The sequence below is a fragment of the Ailuropoda melanoleuca genome, chromosome 4 (genome assembly GCF_002007445.2).
Source record: "Ailuropoda melanoleuca isolate Jingjing chromosome 4, ASM200744v2, whole genome shotgun sequence".
Taxonomy (NCBI): Eukaryota; Metazoa; Chordata; class Mammalia; order Carnivora; family Ursidae; genus Ailuropoda; species Ailuropoda melanoleuca.
In genome coordinates this window covers 43,739,324-43,763,848 of record NC_048221.1, presented here as the reverse complement: position 1 = coordinate 43,763,848, position 24,525 = coordinate 43,739,324, and the positions used below count along the sequence as shown (strand labels likewise).

Here is a 24,525-nt window from a genome sequence, read left to right as displayed (position 1 = left end):
GTAGGACGTCCCCAAGTTGTAGGGTTTTTGCGGTCCTAAGAACCTTGGGTTTACAGGACTGTACTAGTTGTTCACACAGCCTTACACTATTCCAGTAGCACAGAGTATCTCGTCACCATCACAGAGAGGGCACACCGCTTTTACTTTTGCCACCTGGAGGGTATAATCTCAGAGTGTTCTATTTTGTTTACTCACACTGGCCAATAAAATTTTCTGATATGTAAAACAAATGCATATAACACTATTTTAAGCTGGTTTTGTACATAACAAGACCTCTGAAATAACTGTATCTCTGCATACTCCCTATTTAGAATAGTAGAGATTCTATGATTTTGTAGTAGGACTTAAATTACTGACTTGTCCCCACAGGGGACAAAGATGCTAGGACTGGCTACACAAAAAGTAAAATAAGTTATAAAATGTCAGAATCTAACTGCTGAGACAATACTTTGCCCTGTACACCCCTTTACCTTCTGAAAGCATTTAGGCCTCAAGCCTTTAAAAAGCGTATGTACAAGCCTGGTCACGGATATTTTAATGTAGGCCATATCTTTTTAATTTGTGAAAAACATTAATGACTAAGGGTACAGGGGTATTGTTGCCATATATAAAACCTGATGTATACTGTCACAGACCCCAAAAACACATTTATCTTCCAATTCCAAAGGGAATGTTTATTAAAATAAAAGGCTCAAGAAAAACTGTCAGGCTGGTCTTTCTCAGGCTTAGCTCGCACAAAGAAATCATTATGACAAAGGAAAGTATTGACTACACACTAAAACTTACAGCTTGCGATAACAAGTCTTGGGTGTATGAATGCCAGTCACCCGGGACATACCTGGTCTTCATTTTCAATACAAGTTTATTTTGAAATTCAAGTAAGAACTGACAGTGATAAAATAATGTAGTTATTTCAATTGCAAACATTAAACACTTTTTTCTTAAAGACAGTTACCGGTAACTTTGTAAGATCAGTAATGCACTACCGAAAAAAAAAAAGCCTAGACAGATGAAGATAGGGGAAGCCAACTATACTATTCACAGCAGGAACTATTCCAGAAGAATCACAAGGTTCAGGGATAGAAATGAGATTAAGAGGAGGTAGACTTGAGTTTACTGCCTGAAACTCACAACAGACGACCTCTAAGTTGGCTTTCATTCTGGTATATATTCAAGTCTCTTAAATCTCACTGAGAGGGAGAGAAGAAAATCTAGCCTTACCCCAAATTTTCTGCTATCGAGTGCCACCTCATCAGTTTTCACTCTTCTTTATGTAACTTAGGAGTTCATCTTTCTCCATTTGGTAGCCGCTTTTTTTCCACTGTTCTCGCAACTGCTGCAGCAGAGCCCCAATTTCTTTTCCTGAAGAAATGCCCACTTTTCTGATGTCATGGCCACTTACAGGAAATGGAGGAATGCACCACTGCTGCATTTGCTGTAGGAGACCATGCTCTCCCTGGTACTTCAGGAGTTCACACACGCGGGTCATCGCTTCAGATTCCCTAGACTAAGTGCCAAAATCAAACATTTAGTTCCATCACACATTAGAATGCTTGCTAATGATCCTATCCTAAAAGGTAAATAAATAACCGAGGTGAAATTTTTCATTCAAAATAAATGAAATCCACAAAATACACTGTGGGTCTTAGTATTAATAAATTAGTTCTCACCAAGCCTGTATATACTTACATCTATAATGAAGTCTTGATAGGGTTTCAATGGCTCCGAACTATCTGCTGCTTTAACTAAATCTTTCCTGTTTTTAACTATGAATATACCAAGGTTCTTCTCTTCTTTTGAAATCTTCAACCTCAAATCCAATTTTGTGACATCATCCTGTACTTTGAATAATGAGGCCAAGAGAGTCATTGGCTTTGGTGAAAAACCATCAACATTTTTACTAACTTTGTTAAATTCTTCTAAACTTGCATTAGTAGGTAAGCCTGTAGGGACAAAAACATTTTTCACTGATTTTTATTTTTTACAGTGGATAAATTCAGTAAAACACACTCATATCCTCAACCAATCACAGTTATGGTGTACAGATGCCCTGTCAGAACTCACTGGTTCAATCCGATGTCCCACCTTCCAGTTTAACCACTGACAAACACTGTGCTATTCCCTCCCATAATGCCCCCCCAAACCTAGGGGAGTCCAAACACATGAGTTTCCATTAATGAGCTACATCAGGAGGTCCAGAGGCAGTGGTGGTGGTGTCAGACTCAGGAGAGCTACTTCCTCATGACTGCCCACTGATCTGTCACAGACCATCCACCCCCACCCCACCACTGCCATTCAAAACCTGTGTTTGACATACCCCCAAGTTTCCTGAAGGGTGCTCCAGCACAGACCACTGTGCTTTCTGAGTGCAACATTAATTTCTATGTAGGTCACTCTTTAAGGGCTTTACATGTATTAACTCACTAAATCTTTCAGCCCTTCTATTAGACACATGCTATTACCTTCACAACCCTTTTTTAGATTCAGCAACTAATGATCAAGGAACTAATCCAAATCACAGTGCTGATACCTGGCAAAGCATCATTCAAACCCAGGTCTGACACCAAAGGCCACTGTGTCCCACCCTCGCCCCAAAGCTTATCTTATTTTAAAATCCTGCACTTCTCTCGGAATTAGTCAAACATTTTTCCCTATGAAATTTTAAACCAGATGTTTCATTGTGAAAAACTCAAGTATTTTATAACTTGCTCTCACCTAAATAAGGAGCCACATCAAGATCATAGATGAGGTGAATCAAATGATTTACATGGTTACCAACAAGAATTTTTTTCAGTTCCACCCAAATCCTCTCTCCTGATATTCCAGCCAAGCCTTTTGCATTTTCTGCAATTGCTTCCAAAGTCTCAGGATCATGGTCACCAGGTTTGTCTACAATTCTCCCATAAAACCTACAAAACAAAATTCCCAGAGCATGTTACCTCTGTGTTGGCATACCACTAGAAAAATCTTGTTTTTCATTTTACTGGTACTATTCCATACATCTAATATGAGACAACACAGATTTAGATTTAAGAGGGAACTTAGACATCATCTGGCCAATTCCGTACTTTCTTTTTGTTCCCAGATGACAAAACCTGAGATCGAATAAAATTTAAATTAACAAGAATTAGAACCTTCTGCTTTCATTTCCAAATCAGTGACAGACGTTTAGTATGAGCATCAAATGTGCTTCCTGGAACTGGAATGAATAACGCTGAACATTCTTGGAAAGCCTGGAATGCCATCAACAGAACAGTGTACAAAGCTTGCCTGTGTGTGCCCATCAGTACTTTTAATGAACAGTTTCAAATAGGACTCATCTAGCTGCAGACAGTGGAGTGTATTTCTAGCAATCTCAGAATTGGAAGCCTTAAAGTACACCTGTACGAACACTTATATTTTTAAAATTCAGTTCATTAATAATGTAGATTAAATGACAGTACTATGGGTGTCAGTCTGTGTTCTATTATTTGCAGAGACTTCTGCAAATACTCAAATTTAAAAGAAGAGCATTGGGGAGCCTGGGTGGCTCAGCCAGTTAAGCATCTGCCTTCAGCTGAGGTCCTGATTGCGATCAAGCCCGGAGTCAGGCTCCCTGCTCAGCGCTGGCTCAGTGAGGAGTCTGCTTCTCCTTCTCATGTGCTCTTGCTCTCGCTCACTCTCTCTCAAGTAAATAAATAAAGGAAGCACACTTAACAAACTGTGTAGAGTCCATTATAGAATATTCTAAATGTGATCCCAACCAGTGAAAAATATTAGACACAAAGAACTAGCCAGTTAGAACCCTTTTTAAAAAGGACTGCAGTTTAAAAATCAAAACCATCCAAATTCGTTTCATGCTTTTAGCAAGTTCATCTAAGGGTTTCCCATGACCACCTAAAACTCTAAGCCATATGAAGGCAAAGACACTCATTCCTCCATATTCAAAGCAGTGAGCTAGCGGTTGCCCTGTGGTAAACAATTATGTACGTAATGAATGATTAGTGCAGGAAATAAAAAGAAAAATGGATATTTTAAAATGACTTAAAGCTGAATTTTATAAAAGACCATCACCGAATGGAGTAAATATATTTTGGGGGAAAAATATATGAAGTGTCTAAGTATCTCAGAATTCAGTCGCATTTTACTAATAAGTCTATCAGAGACATTTGGGATATCACCATGTTGTACTCTGACCTGCACATTTCACATGTTTGGAATTGTGGTCTGGGATATTAAAATCTGAATTAGTATTTTTTCAAAATTCTTACCGGAAATATCTTAAAATTCGAAGATAATCTTCTTGTATCCTCTGTTTAGCATGTCCAACAAACCTAACTTTCTTATTTTTTAAATCCTCATAACCACTGAAATAGTCAAATAAGGTACCATCAAAACCTATTCATTAAGAAAAAGGGGAAAGTGTTAGCAAGTAAGAGCTGGAAAACAAAATTTACTTTTAAAAACTATTACATGGGGCGCCTGGCTGGCTCAGTCGTTAAGCGTCTGCCTTCGGCTCAGAGTGATCCCAGAGTCCTGGGATCGAGCCCCAAATCAGGCTCCTTCACTGGGAGCCTGCTTCTTCCTCTCCCACTCCCCCTGCTTGTGTTCCCTCTCTCACTGGCTGTCTGTCTCTCTCTGTCAAATAAATAAAATCTTAAAAAAATAAATAAATAAAAACTATTACAAACAAAAAACTCAAGAGTTACAAAGTTAAAATACAGACATGAACAGCATTCATGCATACCTACTATCAAACGGAAGACCTAATGGAATAAAAGGCTGTATTTACAACAGCAACTAAAAAGATAATATCCCAAAATGAACTAAACAAGAAGTATGCCTCAAGTATGAACTGGAGTGGAGACAAGACACCAGGCAAGCTGATTTTCAAGTTAATATGGGAAAATAAACAAGAATAGTTAAGGTAATCTGGGGAAAAAAAATAAATAGCAAAAAGAATCTGGAAAAACTAAAACAATAAACCATAGGAAAAAAAATTTATGATCCTGGAGGGGAAAACCTTTCAAAATATACAATTAATCCTTGAACACAGGTTTGAACTCTATGGGTCCACTTACAGGTAGATTTTTTTTTTCCCCTAAAGATTTTATTTATTTGAGTGAGAGAGCAAGAGAGAGCAAAACGGGGCTGGAGTGGGGGAGGGCTGAGGGAGAAACAGGCTCCCCTCTGAGCAGGGAGGCCAACACGGAGCTTGATCCCAGAACCCTTGGGATCATGACCAGAGCTGAAGACAGATGTTTAACCAAGCCACCCAGGCACCCCTATTTTTTTTTTTTTACAGAACTATAGATGTTTTTTCTCTTATGATTTTAACATTTTCTTTTCTCTAGATTGCTTTAAGAACACAGTGTATGATACATAGAACAAAGTTTGTGTTAATGGATTGTTTCTGTTATCAGTAAAGCTTCCTACCAATAGTAGGCTATTAGTAATTAAGTATGGGTGGAGGAATCAAGAATTAATATGCAGATTTTAGATTGGATGGGGGTTTACCAAGAAAACTAAACACACACACAGACACAATACCAGAGCCCCAAAAGAAATAATTCAACCACCTAAAAATCAGATATGCCTGCATGACAAGAACCACCATAATGAAAAGCATAAGATACCTGACATACTGAGAAAAATACATATGTAAGTCAATATACCTAATTTCCATAATATACAAAAAGCTCTTATAAACAAAAATACCATATATAAATAGAAGAATTATCTAAAAATATCCTAAGGAACCATAAAAAACCTTTAAAATTGAATATTTTTTGGAGCACCTGCGTGGCTCAGTGGGTTAAGCTCAGGTCATGATCTCGGGGTTGTGAAATCGAGCCCCACCTGGGGCTCTGCACTTAGCTCGGAGTCTGCTTAAGATTCTTTCTCTCTCCCTCTACACACCATTCAACCGTCCAAATGGGGAGTCAGTGATCCTGAGAGATACTTTATTTGTGCTCTCCCAGAAGAGAAGCACTGCCACTACTTCTGAAAAACAACTACTTCTCAATTTAGTTCTGTTTGAACTTTAATGTGCTTTGATATCCCAAATGCAAAATCACTGGTAACCTCAGGCTTAACACTTCCCAAATGATTTATATGGTGTTTTGATACGTATAGCAAATTTAAAAGGCTCCAAATTCAAATAAATAACAGAAAATGGGGAGGGGGAAGGAAATAAATAGCAAAAATATGATTACAAAGTAGCAAATGCATGTGGTATATCTGTCTCTTAATGAAGACACAGGACTCCCCCTGGTGAGCATGGAAGTACTAGTCCTTTTCAATAAATCAAAATTTGGAGGAAGAAGAAAAAAAAAAAAAAGGATAAGACAAGAGCAAAGCTTGAGAAGCACAGTAACTAGAAATGCCAGAACTCGGAATGCTTTATCCAGCAAGACTTGAAAAAAGCCTGGGCAGAAAAATGGGTCGAAAGTAAAAACTAGTGAGAATATCCCATCAGTGTGCACTTTTTTTTGCTCTGAATAGCACTTCCAAAATATGGTGCATAAAAATAAAGTTGAGCTGCTAAGAATAATGTAGTGGTTAAGAATGTGACCTCCAGAGCCAGGATGCTTAAATTGGAATCCTAATTCGGCTATCTACCAGCTGCATGACTTTAAGCAAATCACTGTGGGGTTAAACAGCAGTATCTGCGTCACAGGGATGCTGGGAAGATTAAATTTCTGTGATGTGCTTAGAACAGTGCCTGGCACACTATAAGGGCTCAGCAAATGTTAGGAAACAGTAGTACCAGTAAGAATAGCTTTTATTTCTATAAAATAGTATACCGAAAAGGAATATCAGCTTCTCTCGTTTGGTTAGGTATGCTTAGGAGAAGCCAGTTACAAGGTTTATACATTGCACTAGTTGGAGCAGTTTACCCTAAGTCAGAATGAGCTAAGAAGAAATAAACACCTGGAGTTTGATCACATAATGGAGAGGAAACATGCCCCCGACTGGGCTCCCTCTGGTCATAAATCACCTAGGCTTTGGAAATCCGAGCTCCAATCATGACAGCCTGTGACTTGAGCTAAGCTCCTTAACATCCCAGGCTGTTTCCTCATCAAACGGATTTAATAATGAAGTTTTTCTGACAGTCCAACGCGATAAAGTGTATCAAGTAACCAAGAACCTAGAGGGTGCTCTAGAAATACATCGTCAAGCAGCTAGCAAGAGATTCCCATCTTGGCATACAACCCCCTTCTCCATCCATAAAGCAAATCCTATTACAGGTTTTCCTCACTGTCTTCCAAGTTCACATTAGGCCAAATCGCCTTTACAAAGACCTACATTAATACCTGTTTGTGCGAACCAAAAACCTGGAAGAGGATTTTCATTTTGATGAAATAGGAATTGCTTCCACACCTTCTACCACTTCAACTTGAAAAAGGTTACACAGCATATTTTTGGGTAGCAAGGAACCTGTCTTCATCCTTTCACTATTACCGTTGCCACAACTAGCTTATGAAGAGTGGTTGTTTCAGGTCTCTTTTCTAATCCAAAGTCTTACACACAAAGGGCTTGACTACAATTTGAAAGACAAAAAATAATGCTGCAATAACGTACTAACTTAATTCACCTTTTATGAGTCTCACTGGTTTCAGTAACAAAAAAATCAAGTTAAGTTGATAAATAGGTTTTCTCTTGCATGCCAACTCTCATTACAGGTGATTCCTAAAATGCTATGAAAGAATTTGACCTTGTGTCTAGGCACAGCAACAGAAAAGGTGCTGAGGTCATTCACAAGGGTGTGCCATGGGTACCAGAAAAGAGGAAAGAAAGGCTAGGGTGGGCGTGCACAGGAGAGTGCAGTGGAGAATGATATGCGGATGTATGTGGGTACATGTTTCTTACCTGAAATGTTAACCATTTTTAGATGCAATGAATAAGTAAACACTGAATGTGCCCATGTGCCAGCACTGTTCTAAAGACGTAAAATCATTAACTCCTTTAATCCTCATGAGAGCCTTGCAAAGGAAGCAGATACTAGCATCCTCGTTTACAGCTAGTGCGTGAGAGTCAGAACCCAGGACTTTTGGCTCCAGAGTCATCTTTTAACCCATATGGTACCCTGTCTCTCAGATGAAACTAATGTAATCTCTCAGGTTGGAGAATTTCCAGGATGCAGATTCACTTGAAAAGGCAGTTTTCAGGGGCACCCAGGTGGTGCAGTCAGTTAAGCATCCAACTCTTGGTTTCAGCTCAGGTCATGACCTCTGGGTTGTGGGATCACACCCCACGCTGGGCTCCTCACCCAGAATAAGGTCAGCTTGGGACAGAGGGAAAAGGAGAGAGAATATGACTCTGTCCCTCACCTGCTCTAACAAATCTTAAAAAAAAAAAAAAAAAAAAAAAAAAAAGGCCAGCTTTCAGAAAGACTGGATTAAAACATTATCTCCAGATATTACCTAAAAACATAGAATTTATAGTGAGATCTCTGCGTTCAGCATCTTTCTGCCAATCAGTTGTGAATTCTACCTCAGCATGTCTTCCATCAGTGACAACATCAATCCGCAGTGTAGTAATTTCAAAATTTTCTTCGTGAAGCTGTAATGAAATGTTTAATTAGTTGTATCACTGGATGAACTGAAAAAAATAAGTAAGTCTGGACACGTGTATCTTCTTTCTTTTCAAAGTTACCTAGGACACATGTATCTTGAAACAGAAAGACACCCACAATATTCAAGCTAGATCCAAACAATATTTTTTAAAAAAATAAATCCACCTTAGTTAAAAAGGATGAGTCTGACATTAAAAAAAAAAAAAAAAAAGACAACTCTAACAAATGCTGTGGCAGAGAACGGAAGAGGCCTTCACAACAGTGTATTCCAGTTCTTCATTTCAAATTAGGCTACTCTGAAATATTTTTTTTTAAAGCTCCAGTTTACAAAGAGCTGAATATCAATTTTTAACATATAGCAGTGAGCGAAGGACTGATAGAGGAAGAAATGCAAACCATTAACACCTTCTGCAACTCTTTTACTGGTAACCATCAATGAAGTTGAAATAAAGTACTGTATATACCGTGGGAAGAGAGATGAGCTCCAGCTGGGAAAAGCTGAGTAGCTTCAGGATAGATGACATGGGACCTGAGCCTTGAAAACCAAGTAGGAACTGTACAGGCACATGTGGAAAGAGCATTTCAATGAAGAGATGACCAAAGGCATAGTGAAGAGAAAGAGAGATACCTGCACAAGAAAATACTGCTGACAAATAGCATGTTAGCATTTAGGGGCAGACAGCAAAGGGTTTTACATGCCAGTGAGAAGTGTGGAATCTCTTAATTAAGAATTGAAAGCTACTAATGATCACTATAAGTCTATTCTAGAATTCCTCTCAATCTCATTTCTTTTCTAGAAACAAGTTAGATCTCACTATAGGGTTCTAGAACTCAAGAATTTGAAGCACAAGTTTTCTCTAAAGACAAATGGTAAGAAAAGGGTTTGAAATATGGAAGACTGAAAATTGTTGTAGAAAACGGATCCCTGGAATATCTCCCTTATCCAGGCAAAGAACCAGGGATTAACTCACTAGAAAGGCTGACCTATAAATGTCACAATTTGGGACACCAGATACAGAGGATGGTGGGCATGAAGCACCACAATGAAAAGAAGATGAAGTGAAAAAAATCAACATGACCCTCATTCTCTTTCCAAATTGGTTTTCCAAATGCTAATAACCAGGCTTGTTCTAACCTCAATGACACTAAAGGATTCCTCTGATTTTCCCCTAATGAAAAGGCCTACCGATAAGAACATCGGTGATGCCACAACTAACTGCCTGACATTTCCAACACAAAACTACGGTAAGTTCTCAAGTCACTTTATAAACACCAGAGGATCACCCAAACTTAAGGAAAGAACCAAACCCACATTTAAGGAAAGCTAACATGAAGGAGAGAAAAAGCTCAGAGGAAAGACTATCAGTTATAGTTATCAGCCTAACTATAACTGATATCCTAAGGGAAGTAAGACAGTGCATCTGAAACAAGAAGAGGAAGTTTTCAAAAGAAATATTCTAAGAAACACCACTTAAAAATTTTAAAAATAGCAAAGGTTGCAAATATAACAAAGACTGGATGATCAAGTTAAGGCAATCTCATGGAAAGTAAAATAAAGATATGAGAATATAAAATAGGAGAGGGGCTCCTGAGTGGCTCAGTTGGTTAAGTAACTGACTTTGGCTCAGGTCATGATCTCCGGGTCCAGGTCCTCCGATCTAGCCGCCTAAAGCTCCACACCCAGCGGGTGGCACCCTTCTGCCCCTCCCCCCTGCTGGTGCGCACGCGCTTGTGCATTCTCTCTCTCTCTCAAATGAATTAAAAAAACCCTTAAATATAAAGTAAAAGATAATACTAGAAGATCAGTCCCTGTGGTCCAACATCCAACATCACAGTAGATCCCAAACATGAAGACCCTGAAAAAACGGGATGGAATTATGAGAGGAATACAAGCAGATGGAATTATGAGAGCAATACAAGAAGGCCCACTAAGCCTCCCGACACAGTGAATGAAAAAAACACATCCAAACCAAAGCACAGCATCTTGAAATTAAGCACACTAGATAAAAAGACCAGAAAAGCTTCCTAAAAAGGGGTCGGGGTGGGATCTGGTGTCAGAGGAGAAATCTGAAGGAGCTCAGACTTCCCAGTGGCAGCACTGGCAGGTAGCAAACAAAGGCTTTCCATTTCTGAGTGAAAATGATTGCCGGCCTGGAATTCCACAGCCAATAAAACTATCAGACCAGTGTGAAGGTAAAATAGAAATATTTGCAGACATGTAAGGCTTTTCCAGGTTTCAAACTATTAAAATGAGAGCCAAAACAAAACAAAAATCACATAGGACTCAAGAACCAGGCAGTCTGACAAGGAAGAGGCCAGGAAATTCCCAGGATCTGGTGCAGGCAAATCTCAGAATGAGGAATGGGGAGCCAGCCCACAGCATGCTGAGAAGAGAGAAGGCACCACGTGAAGTGGCTCAGAACAAGGGAACTGAAACTTGATGGATTTCATCTACTAAGAGGAACTTTACAGAGCACAGGAACGAATGAGCGGCACACAGAAAGCTACATAAAAGAAAAATGCTGTCAACTACAGGGAAATCCAAAATCACCCAAGAAAGAGACGCAGTCACAGTACACTTCATAATCCAGCTGTAAACAATACAGTCCTAAATGAAAACACTGAACATGAATTCAACCAAACACGGTGGTCCAAGCACAGGGCGAAGATGAGGGAGAGAGAGCTGCGTGCCCTGTGGTACGAAGCCGCCGCTCTCCTGGGGAGCAGGTTAGCACACAACACCTCACACCTGGGAAATCTGAAACAAAGACAAACACTGTGGCATAGAAAGGACTTTTTCAGAAATGTGGGGCTAACAGGTAAGCACCACAAAAACTAGTTGAAAGTGGCTGTAGCAAAGGTGGATGCAGGGTGTAAGAGGGAGAGAGAGATGGACATATTTTTACTAGTTTTTCGTCACTTCCTTTTTAAAACTAGAAAAAACATACAAAAATTTTAAAAATTACAAAAAAGACAATGTAATTGCTGTCAAACCTTTCACTCACCCTGGCAGTAATTGTTCCATGCTTTTCTCCTTTGTTGTTTATCATACGAATACCCGCAGACTGAAACATGTCCTTCATTTGGGCAGGGGTAGCAGTGGTAGCAAAATCCACATCTTGGGGCTTTATTCCATTTAATAAATCCCTCACTGCTCCTCCTGCTATTCTTAATTCATGATTTTCTTTGACAAATAATTCTGAGAGGAGAAAGAATATTTTTTACTTCAATTTATTTAAGAATTACGAAAGTACAAAGTTTTTCTAATCTATTAGGGACAGCAGAAATTATTTAACTGTGCCTTTTCATATAAAAATTCAAACAAGGCCCACAGAAATGAAGTGACTTACCTAGAGTAGAATGCCTCTCACAACTTTGAGAGCAGGGAATTTGCAGATTTTTTTCTTGGCAGACTCGGAAGATAATTCAGAATTCCACAATCCCCCAAGGTCACCGATACACTTTTGAATGATACCCAAAAAGTTAACAATTCTGCTTTTTCTCCAAGTTTATGTGCATATTTCAGAAATGTGAGGTGTTCTTAGCCATATTTCTCTTCATGTACTGATACTGAGGTTATATGTTCGTGCATGAAACTCTGACACCGTCAAACAACATTAGTCTATCACCCCAGGTATGATAATGTTATAGCTAAGAAATACTCTGCACACAATGTCTATTTCTGCTCCTCTCTGTGCTCTAGAAAACTCTCAAACTACTGTGAGGGCCTCAGTCCAGGAGACCCAGAGCAGACTCCTCTAGGTACAAGATGAGACAAAGTCCATTGTTAATTACTCCTGACCAAAGGACATCATATAATGATATCCAGGAACTGGCCTTATACGACCCGCTGAGCCTTGGTATTGCCACAAACTGGCCTGGCACCCACAATTGGGCCCTGGTGTTCTCCTGTTGAACACAATGTCAGAGAACATCCACATCAGACAAGTCCACTCGATGACCATGATGGATAGGTTAAAATAAGACAACTAGTAATCGCTGTCTGAACACAAGACAGGAACACCGTCAAAGACACCACCTTACAACTGTATGTATGACTTCTCCTTATTTACCCACTGGTTAACTGAGCATAGCGCTATGTTCTCACCTTCTTACCTAGAAGGTGGGAGAGCAGAGAGCTGTTTTCTCACCTTCTAGGTAAGAATTAAGACACCCATCACAGATTTATCCTTGCTTCCTGAGACCACCTAACCCACAGGAAAACCGTACTTCTTATACCTGCCCCGAAACATGATACAAGCACAAAACCTACAAGAAGTCCTTTCTAAAAACCCCTGGCTGGGATACTCCAAGGTTCTCCATCGCCAGTGTTCTCCCTCACTGCAAGCAGTAACAACTCACCTGGTCTCTGGCTGGAGGGCAATGACCTGAGCACTGAGCTAAATACATCGGAGTTCTGGCATCCCTAATCACAAGCCAGTATGCTAACCTCCAACCCTACCCTAAATCCGTGCTTCCTCATTCTCTTTCTCTACCCTTCTTCCTAAACCTTCAGCCCAACTCTCTGGAGACTACCTAAAGTGATCTGCTACAAAGTAACAAATGCTCCCTTCCCTCTACCTTCTGGCCTTAAATTTTTAGCTGTCCCAGACCACCCTAAGTCCTTCCCAAGAGTATATGTTCATCTTCCTTTCACTCCACATTTCTAATCAAGTCCCACTGACTATATGTCCCTATATGTTCCTTCATATCTTTTTTTTTCCTTCATATCTCTTAAAATAAAATATAAAAACCATGTATGGTAGTTAAAAAAAACAAACAAAAAAACCATCTATGTTAGTCCAGTTTTCATGAGATTTATAGAGGTCCATGAACCAAAAGTTAAGGACTGCCAAACTATTTCTGGACTCTATCCTCATTTCTCCCTAGTTCAGGGCCGCTTCATCTCCTTCCTGAACAAGAGTGCTACATCAGCCCCCTTAAATCCAGCTTCCACCATCTAGACAGAGGGCTCTAAATCACTCGCTTGATTAGGCTATGCCATTGTTCCTCTGACTACTCCCAGCACAATATCCACATTTCTGTAGTACATCATACAAGGGCCTCCTGACCCATTTCTGTATCTTCTCTCACTAATCTCTGCATGACGCTTTACATTCAAAACACTCTGGAAAATAGTGTGGAGGTCCCTTAAAAAGTTAAAAATTGAGCTACCCTATGATCCAGCCATTGCACTACTGGGTATTTACCCCAAAGATACAGACGTAGTGAGGAGAAGGGCTATATGCACCCCAATGTTCATAGCAGCTCTGTCCACAATAGCTAAATCATGGAAGGAGCCAAGATGCCCTTCAACAGATGACTGGATTAAGAAGTTGTGGTCCATATATACAATGGACTATTACTCAGCTATCAAAAAGAACAATTTCTCAACATTTGCTGCAACATGGACGGCACTGGAGGAGATAATGCTAAGTGAAATTAGTCAAGCAGAGAAATACAATTATCATATGGTTTCTCCCATCTATGGAACATAAGAACTAGGAAGATTGGTAGGGGAAGAAAGGGATAAAGAAGGCAGGGTAATCAGAAGGGGGAATGAAGCATGAGAGACTATGGACTCAGAAACAAACTGCGGGCTTCAGAGGGGACTGGGGTGGGGGAATGGGATAGGCTGGTGATGGGTAGTAAGGAGGGCACGTGTTGCATGGTGCACTGGGTGTTATATGCAACTAATGAATCATCGAACTTTACATCAAAAACCAGGGTTGTACTGTATGGTGACTAACATAATAAAAAATATTAAAAAAAAAAAAACAACAACAAAACACTCCTTTGTTTGCACAGGTCACTTCACCCAAACACCTTCCCAACTTACCTAGCTGAGCAGCTGGCCTTGAAATGTTGTGGTGCACAACCCACACCAGAAAGACATTTTGCATGTAAGTCACTCAAACCAAACTTTCAGGAAATACTATTACTTCATACCGTGCAATCTCATCTGTTCTATCCTCTTTTCCTCTGTTTTTCTAATGCTGGTCATGACCACTAAGTTAACTTTATGGTCTACTAGTGGGTTGCTACCCACAAGCAGAAAAACACTGATCTAGCTCATCCTTATTCATCTTTTGTAATTCAGTTTAGGAAGCCTCTCCTGATGACAGAGTTAAATCAATTTCTTCTAAGCTACTAGAGGAGCTTTATTTTTTATGCATACTAATTATACTAAAATTACCTGTTCATTCTCAGAGTAGAATACCTACCTTACTCATCTTTACACCGATGTGGCTCACAACGGAACCTAACTGTAATATCCCTGCTTCAAAAAAATTTTAAAAATAAACCAGAGTGACCTCATTGGAAACTGTATTTTTTTAAAAGGTTTTCTTCCTTCAATACAGTAAGAAACTATTTTGAAATGCAAAAAAATGAGTTTTACTTTCACTTGAACCTACTTTAAGAGGATGAAGAAGGTCAAGACTGAATACAAGATAACCTCTATTTTAAGATTCTCATGCTAGCGCAACTAAAATAAAATTTTAAGTTCAAAGTCACCTCATAAATTAACTGCATTACAGAGAGAGATCCAGAATTCAAAGTAATTTTTTTGTTTTTGTTTTTTAAAGATTTTATTTATTTATTTATTTGACAGAGAGAGACAGTGAGAGCGGGAACACAAGCAAAGGGAGTGTGAGAGGGGGAAGCAGGCTTCCTGCAGAGCAGGGAGCCCAATGCGGGGCTCGATCCCAGGACCCTGGGATCATGACCTGCCTGAGCCAAAGGCAGACACTTAACAACTGAGCCACCCAGGCACCCCAAGAATTCAAAGTAATCTATTCATCACTTTGATTAGCCATATGGAAATGGATAGTATTTCCAAAAACCTCACAATTCTGACATTATAATACAACTGAGAAAGGCGTATTAAGGCTTATGTATGTGCCTGTGTGGAACATTCATAAAAAAATGCAATGATTGTATGCTGACCTAAAAGAGTAAGGATTATCAAGCTTAGACACTCTTTTTCCTTGATTACTAGTATCTTCAATCTCACAGAAATCCACATTCTAATGAATTTTGTAAACTACATACTCAGAAAATAATACCTAATGCAACTAAATTTATTGTAAATTTAAGCCTGAGACTCAAGAAATACATAATCTCATCATTCCAAAGCTATTAATCTGCTTCAACTGCCACATCTGATAATAAGCTATTTTTAATTATTATTGTTAGCAATCCAAAGGACCATGACATTATAGGACAGAAAACTTTTATGATTGTCTATTTTTTAATTTTAATTTTCAATCAAATTTTCATTAACTTCTTCTGTTTACAATTTTGAATTTTAAGTTCTGGAGGCAGGGGGTACAGAAAGTAGAACTAAAATGGGAAGGCCATGTCATGACTATTACTACCAAAAAACAAACGATCTGTTCTTCAGTGTTTGCAGGAGCTCCCAAACTTGAAGAGTGATCAGGTGTTCCCACTGTCCCAAAAGTTACTATGATGGCTTTATGACAGCACATACCAAAGCAGTTAAAAGCTAACTACTGACTGCTAATACCCAGCATTTCTTATGGACCACAGCCAAGAGGCCCAAGAAGCCCTAACTTAGGGAAAAAAAATCAATGTTTGGACTTCAGTCTCAGGTACAGAATGAGGAAAAACTCTCATATGCCCCTAGCATGCCTCTACAATGTTATCCTCAAGCAAAAGGAAAAATAAATCACATGAAATAAACTGATAAATTGTAAAGTCCTATACAGTGTACAGATAATCCATTATCCTAGCTTCCCTAAGTCTTGCATACTGGAAACTAATTTTACATGTGACAAAGAAGCTATTAAGATTTAAGAACTGGTATAGTATTCAACGGCACAGTATTACCTTACAATAGCCATCATTCATGTGTGTGTGTCAATAGCCATCATCTGTATGTGTTTGTGCGTTGTTTTCATGCAGAACATCTTATTTTACTAGAACACACAGGTCTTTAGAAAGTAGCAAAAACCAAATAAAACCAATTATTTGATTTTCTAACTGATGAGCTTTGCACTAAAAGATGCCATTCCTGCCATTTCCACTCTACCCTAAAAAAGTCAACTTTCAAATATGTCCAAGCTACCACTTGGCAGGCTTTGGAGGACAAGATGCTGGGGGTAAACAGACCTGTATCTTCCCACCGTACTGAGTTTCTAAATCCGTAGGATTTCACCTCTCAAGGTGGAGACAATGCAACTCTTGAGGTAAGGGTTAGTAAGCCAAATGAAATTGTTAAAATACAAGATGTTCAAGAACCTGTAGCAATCAATATCCAGAGCCTTGTTCCCAAAAGAAAAATGCAGAAGGACCTGAAACAGGCCACTAAGAGTTAATTACCTACATCCAAGCATTTGGCACCTTTCTTCCAAGAGGCCTCCTGCAACTGAAGATGGGAAGATTAGGAGCTGGGAAAGGCATATAAAGAAAGAACAAGCTTGAATTCAACTCAGATTTGGAGCTTCTAAACTTGTGCTGTTCAAACAGTAGGCATATGTGGTTACTGAACTCAGCGCTTGAAATATGGGGAGTCTGAATTAAGACGGTTGGGATGTGCTAACCACCAGATTCCAAGGACTTGCAAGGAAGGATATGGAATACCTCATTAATAATTTTTACATAAATTTTATATTAACATGACAGTATCTTAAATACAGCTGATAAAATGAAATGCTATACTAGAATAATTATTAAAAATTAATTTCACCCATTTCTTTTTACCTTTACTGTGGTTACTAGAAAAGCATACATTGCACATGTGACTGATATCTCTATTGGACTGGAGTTTCTAGCATTTTTCACTGTAATTACAACTCAGAGTGAAGTATCAGCTTTAGACCCTCCAATTCGAGACCACATGAAGAATCTATATGAATCAGCAAGTTCTGGACCACTAACCTCTGACGGATCTAAAAAATTATCTAAATTCAAGAATAGAAAAGTAGCTCTGGGAATAAACTAACACAAGGAAAGCCGTTTAAATGCCATGGTTCCTCTACCTTTTGCACATCAGAATTAACGGAGTAGAGTTCTTACAAAAATTTATAGATGCCCATCCTCCCCAGAGATTCCAGTTCAGTAGGTCAGGGTGGGATCCCAGCATTTGTGTATCTTAAAAGCTCCCCAAGTGAATCTAATGCACAGCCAGGGTTGCATGCCACTATATAGGTCATGCTTCTACACACACATAAGGGCCACTAAAATACCACAGGCTTTGAAATGCAGCTATGTGGCTGCCTCAGCAACAGCATAGCTGATACTGAGGACCAATGTAAGGAATGAGAAGACTGGGGCAGGCAACATGAAGCTGCTATAATCAGGGACTTAGCTCGAGTCATTTCCTATGCCCCTTCCTGGTAAACTCTGCATGTGCACAAACAGAGGGGACTCCTATTTCCTTCTACCTTCAGTTCACTCAGAAAGCACTCATGACTAGGGAGGAAATATAGCTTGGTGGTCACAAGCTAGGTACTGGAAGCACACCACGCAAGTTCAAAATTCAGTTCTTTAGTTATTATAAAAATGTTGGCAGATTCCTAAGCCTCTTTCCTCATCCACAAAACAAGAAAAAAATGTATCTACTCATTAAGTTAGCAGGCCCAATTCTGTAATCCATCCATAAAGTAGTTAGCATAACATTCAGAAAAGCCATGCTTTTTAACTGAAGTCACTGCCTGACTCTTTTATGTTTGGCTATAGTTTTCGATTACCCATAGTAAACCTTTCTTCCATTAACTCAACAGCAAAAAAAAAAAAAAAAAACAGACAAACAAACCAAAAAAACCCCAAACAAACAAACCCTGAGTATTAGCTAAAAAACATTAAGCCTCCATTTCTCCATTCACATGGACTTCCCAAGCAAGAAAGCATCCTAATCTCTCACCTGTCAGACTCTTCAATCCTTCTGTGAACAGTGACTGGAATTCTGGAGACTGCAACTTCATTGTAAATAGATACTGCTTGAAAAGACACAGCCTACTCCAACTACAGCTCAGTAACGGCCTGTGCCAGGGATTCAGGCACCTCAGCATCTGGGGGGCAAAGTCACCAACCACACATCTACAAGACAAACATGCATGTACAATAACGAAATTTACAAGTGAAGGAAAATAAAGGGATATACTGCAACTTTATTTCACATCTGAGAGACATTCATCTCCTGTTGAGATGAAAAAACTGAAGCCAGTGACAATTTGAGGGACAGTCACCTATGACTAGATCTGTGCTTGTGGCTATGCAGTTTTGTACTCCTGCAGCACTTACTGCTATAGTAACTTATCACATTCTACTGTTAGGATGCTCTCTGGAGAGGCGGGTTTCAGTTAAAGCTTGAGGGGAGCAGGCTGCCCAGAACAGTGGTTGCAGAAAAGGAAACTCAAAACACTCTAAGAAGACCTGGCCTTCTCCAAAACACGGTACAGTCACGTGTTTACCACTGTACTTCCCCACCTGCACCTAAGATTTATGAACCAGGGGCGTTTCCTAGGCACTGAAAAACATTTTCCCAAGACTTGTCTTTGCTGCCCGCTTTTTTCTCATTCACCATTCCTTCCCGTCCTGCCGGCTCCTGAGTCCCACCCACACCGTTTTCCACGTGAAGTGGGTCTCCGGGAGGGACCAACAGGATTTCAAGTGGCCCCGACAGAAACCACTAGGGAGCCATTCCTTTCCGGGGGATGCAGGTTTCAAAAAGTGGCGCTTCCCACGAGGGGGCGAGACGACTTCTCCTCACCCAGACCACGTGGAGAAGAAAAACAGTATCCTTCCAACCCCCTCCCTCAAATCAGAAAAACCTGCCAAGGACCCTGGCCTTGAAGTGGCGTGTCTCGCCCCTCACACCAGGTGCCAGGCCGAAAAAGCTTAGTGAGACCCTCGGGGGCCCGGCCACAAAGAACGGAAAGTGCCCGGGGAAGCCCGATGATTCAGCCTGCAGTCACTGGAACGTGGCAGGGACGCGGCCCCACGACCTGCACGTCGAGTTCTGTTCCGCAGTGGGGAGAACGCGTCTCACCGCCACAGGCTTGCACCCTCCCCCAGGCTGCCCCCGCGTGGGGGAGGGCCAGCCGCCCCAACCCCGCTGCCCTCCCTCCGGCGCGAACCCGCACTAGCCCTGCGCGCCGGCTCACCAGACCCACCGCAGCCGTCGTCGTCTCCACCCCGCGCACTTCCGGACGGCTGACGCCATGACGTCACCACCGCGCGCCTGTCGTCAGCGAATGGGGAAATCGTAGCTGAGCATGGGCGGAGCCCGAGTGCTCCCGCCCCCTACGACACGACTAGAGGCGGAGCGCGGTTTTCCCGTGCTTCCGAAGCCCGCGCTTCGGAGGCGGTGCTCCCGGGGAGTTAGGGGCACCGGGGTCTTTTATTTAACTACATCTCCCTACACCTCTGTCTTGCCCTGAGGTGGTCAGACGCCCATCTTCATTGCATGCCTGTGTGATCTTGGACAAGTGTCACTCTTTCCTTTTTAAAATGAAGCTGTCGATAAAACCTATTGTAGGGGGTTGCCAGGCTTTATTGTCATGTTACTTCCAAGCAAGGAGTGTTGTTATTCTTGCCTGAGACACTTCGTCAAGACCTAAGCAGAGGGTTTGAGACACACCAGTTCTAAATTTAAGCCCTCTGTTTCGTTGAAATTACTTAGCATATTTTATTTTCCCACCTGGTTTTTTTGAAGTCTGAAGGCTAGTGCAGCTGCAAAGTGAAGAGCTTCGATTTGATTCAATTCTTGGTTTTCTCCAAGGCTGAGTAAATTAAGTGGCAAAATGAGTAGGAGTAAAGCCCTAAATCATTAAAAGGGGACATTTCCAATTAATTTGCCAATTATATTTTTAAAAATAATAAAATAGGGGCACCTGGGTGACTCAACAGGTTAAGCAGCTGCCTTTGGCTCAGGTCGTGACCAGGGTCCTGTGTTGGTCGCCCTGCTCAGCAGGGAGTCAGCTTGTCCGTCTGCCCCACTCCAGCTCCTGTGCTCTCTCTCTCTCTGTCTCAAATAAATAAAATATTTAAAAATAAAATCTGCTTCATATGTTTTTATTAACTATAGTGTTTTTAATAGCACTTTAATTTCCCTAAAATTTTCCTAGGAAAATTCATGTGTCATAGTATTTCTGTGGTTTCCAATGATCAGATCTCTTACCTTCAGTGCTACTAGGTATCCCATTTTGAGAGGCACAGGAACTAGTTTCCCAAGTTGCTGTTCAGAGGCCAAACATTGATTTATGGTCCTTCACGTGGCAATGAATATTTTCATATATCCTAACTAGGCTGTCCAAGAAAAAAAAAAGAGAATTCAATGTGAAAGAGCATAGCACCATAGACATAGACATTAACAGGATAACAGAAGACATTATGGACAACTTTATGCCAACCAATCTGACACTGAGGATGAAATGGACAAATTCTTTCAAATGTACATCAAAACTGAAACAACGAAATTTAAAAATCTAAATAGTCCTTTACTATTAAAGAAATTGAAGTTTGTTCAACCAACTTCCCACAAAGATAATTCCAGGCCCAGATGGTTTTAGTGGTCAAATTTATCAACCACTTAAGGAAGAAATAACACCAATCTTGCACAATTTTTGTTCAGAAAATAGAGGGGAAAACATTTATCCTCTTATTTGGGGCCAGCATGACACTGATAACAAACCTGAGATATAACCAAAAACGAATTTATACGTCAATATCCACATGAACCTAGAAACACATGTATTTAATGGAATATTAGCAAACCAAATCCGACAACCTGGATTTCGACCAAGTTTGGTTTACTCCAGGAAAGCAAGATAGATTTAACATTTGAAAACCAATCATCGCTAATCACCATATTAGCAGAGTAAAAAAGAAAACAGTATGATCATCCCAATAGGTGCAGAAAAAGCACTTAAATGCCACACTTATTAATGACAATAACTCTCAGAAAACTAAAATTAGGAGAATTCCTTAATCTGCTAAAGGGCATTTGTGAAAAATGTACAGCTGCCATCATACTTCATGGTAAAATATTGACTACTTTTCCTCTGATACCAGGATATCAGGAACAAAGATGCCCAGTCTCACAACTTGTTTTCAATATTTTACCATAGTTCATAACCATTAACATGAGAAAAATAAAAGATGTAATAATCGGGAAAGAAGCAACACTGTCTTGTCAGATGGCATAATGGTTTGCATAGGAATTGACAAAACTACTAGAATAAGTGGATCTACCAAGATCTTAGGATTCAAGGTTAATAATTTAAAAAACATGTATTTTTATTCAGTGGCAGCAAATATAAATAAGGTTTTCTTTAAAAGATTTTATTTATTTATTTGACACAGAGAGAGAGAGAGCATGAGTGAGAGAGGGTGAGCACAAGCAGGGGGAGCAGGAGAGGGAGAAGCAGGCTCCCCGTTGAGCAGGGAGCCCGAGGTGGCGCTCCATCCCAGGACTCTGGGATCATGACCTGAGCAGAAGGCAGAGGCTTAACCAACTGAGCCACCCAGGTGCCCCAAAATGTTTTAATTTTACTAATAGCTTAAAGTATAGAGATACAGGTTATAATATAGAAATAAATGTAACAGAAGAAGTTATGTGGTTAGCAACCAATCATGTAAAGACAGGCAACATCATCTGTTATTGGGGAAATACAAACTGAAAACACAGTGAGAGGCCATTACATCCCTATGAGAATGTTTCAATCAAAAACCTGGGAATATCAAGTGCTGCTGACAATGTGGATCAGCTGGAACTCATACACCGTTGATAAGAACATGAACTGCTACAACCACTCTGGAAAACAGTTCGGCAGTTTCGGATAAAGTTATATCTATTCTTAATATGCAACCCAGAAAACTTGCTGCTTGATATTTAACTGAGAGAAAAGAAAACTTCTGCTCGCATTAAAAAATATATGTGGGGGCAACTGGTTGGCTCAGTCAGTTAAGTGGCTGACTCTTGATCTCAGCTCAGGTCTTAATCTCAGAGCCGTGAGTTCAAGTCCTAGGTTGGGCTCCATACTGAGTGTGGAGCCTACTTAAAAAAAGTATGTGAATGGTAGTAGTAACCTTACTGATAATCACCCAAACTTGGAAAAAAGCCAAATTTCCTCCAACAGATGTATGGGTAAGTAAACTGTGGTACATCCACACAAAGGAATATTGCTTAGCAATATAAAAGAGTTAGCTCCTGATACCTATCTAAATCTGAAATAAAGAAAGCCAGACCCAGGAGGCTACATAATGATTCTATTCGTATGACATCCTGGAAAAGGCAAAATTATAGAGACAGAAAACAGCAGACAGAGAAAGGGACTCACTACAAAGTGGCATGAGTGAACAGTGGGGGGTGATGGAATGGTCCTATATCCTGATGGTGGTGGTGAGTGTGACTGTGTCTGTCTGTCAAAACTCACGAACATTATACTGAAAAGGGTAAACTTTCCTTTATGTAAATTATACCTGAAAAAACCTGACCAACCATTTTCTTTCCATATATTAGCCAAAAACTAGAACATGAAAGTTTAAAAATATATATTTAAAAAGGCTCTCAAGAAATGCTTATTCAAATAAATTCAACTATTAAAGCATTTCCATAGGAAGGTAGAATGGAGAACTTTGAGGCCATTAAACTAAAGCAGAAGAGAACTCTATAGACAGAACGCTGCTCAACACCCCCCCACCCCCACCCCCTGGGACAATGGTGAGGATTACCAAAGCAATGCAAAAGTCCTCTCTGCTGTAAGCAAGAGGTTTACCATTGTCTCTTAGTATAGACCCAGCCTGAGGGAAATACAATTTTACCTGCAAAGGAACTGACATTTATTACACGAAACTCCTACAGGAAGTATTCTTATTGTATATTCTCTACCCCCAAGTAAATATGAACAGAGGGGACTGCTAGGGTTGGGCAAGTTTCATTATACTATAGAAACACCACCGCTATGAGTATTATTCTGCAGTTAGAAGGTAACATATTATTCAAGAGTAAAGAAAATGAGATAAAAACAGCCTATAAGTACTCACTGTATGTACAAACTTCAGGTCCTAGTTAGTAACGCTGGCTTGAAAACCCATTAATCTTGTTTGGTATGCACCTCAGTGCCAGCTAAAGATTCCCTCAGGAATGGATGGCTTTCAACTTTCTTCATAGTGAATCAGATTTTTTTAATTCAGTTTATACATCTAGCAGCCAAAATATGGCTCCCAAATGTTCAGTCGTCTCTGTTCATCTAAGTTTTGGTTGTGTTCCTTTGAAACTGAATCATCTCTGCACATCAGAGAGAAGTAACAGAGTATGTGAAACAGTTGTGAATGCAGTGCTGTTTTCACCCATCCATCCATCCGTTTCTTTAGTGTCTACTACGTGTCGATCGCATGTGTGACTGCTCACAGTAATGATAAGGCTAGTCACTTATACTATGCTTAGAACAGTGCTAAGCACTGTATTCTTATTAATCCTCAGGCACATGCAGTGAGGTATTTTCCAAGGAGAATACATAAGCACAGAGAGGTTAATTTGTCTTCACACCGTTTGTGAGGAGCACACGCAGAATTCAGCCCTGACACTGACTCAGAATCACAAGTGTGCTCTGATGAAGCTGGAGAAGCAGGCAAGACCAGACCACGCAGGGCGGGGCATTTCGCATGGTGACACTTGAACTTCATTTTACTGGTAATATGAAGGCATTGAAGGTTTTTTTAAGCAGGAGTCTTCATAAACCTGTATTTTCATGTGACTAGCCTGGCTGCAGCATGGAAAATGGGTTGAAGGGCCTGGCACATAAACTTATTGTCTCCCAGTTCTGGAGGTTACAAGTCTAAAATGGGTCCACAGGGCTGCATTCCCTCTAGAGGCACTTGGGAAGAATCTGTTTTCTTTTTGGTCCTTTCCAGCTTTGAGAGCTTCCCTCCCTCCATCTTCAAAGCCAGCAACAGAGCCTCTGTCCTCTCTGACCTTCCTGCTACCTCCTTATATGGAC

The 24,525-nt window shown here is 40.2% G+C and overlaps 1 protein-coding gene across 2 annotated transcripts; it reads right to left on the bottom strand.

Moving 5' to 3' along the window:
• Window positions 1-653: 653 nt before the first annotated feature.
• Window positions 654-19,749, bottom strand: TRNT1 (tRNA nucleotidyl transferase 1). 2 transcript variants are annotated; one of them, XM_019796095.2, is made up of 8 exons: window positions 19,687-19,749; window positions 18,444-18,619; window positions 11,563-11,756; window positions 8,406-8,544; window positions 4,251-4,377; window positions 2,716-2,909; window positions 1,690-1,943; window positions 654-1,507 (listed from the first exon to the last, which is right to left on the bottom strand). In XM_019796095.2, the coding sequence occupies exons 2-8, from the start codon at window positions 18,589-18,591 to the stop codon at window positions 1,253-1,255; spliced, it is 1,311 nt and encodes a 436-aa protein (XP_019651654.1). In that variant the 5' UTR covers window positions 18,592-18,619; window positions 19,687-19,749; the 3' UTR covers window positions 654-1,252. The 2 variants fall into 2 exon arrangements, with proteins under 2 accessions (XP_019651654.1, XP_002915988.1); XM_002915942.4 differs by having other exon boundaries at window positions 19,696-19,730.
• Between the last annotated feature and the right edge of the window lie 4,776 nt (window positions 19,750-24,525).

Excerpts from the sequence above, each read along its gene's own strand:
- TRNT1 (XM_019796095.2), bottom strand. The coding sequence starts at position 18,591 with ATGCTGAGGTGCCTGAATCCCTGGCACAGGCCGTTACTGAGCTGTAGT. Across the intron at positions 2,910-4,250 it reads CGAATTTTAAGATATTTCCG|GTTTTATGGGAGAATTGTAG; the intron begins GTAAGAATTTTG and ends TTTGTTTTGTAG. Across the intron at positions 1,508-1,689 it reads ATCAAGACTTCATTATAGAT|TCTAGGGAATCTGAAGCGAT; the intron begins GTAAGTATATAC and ends TTTGGCACTTAG.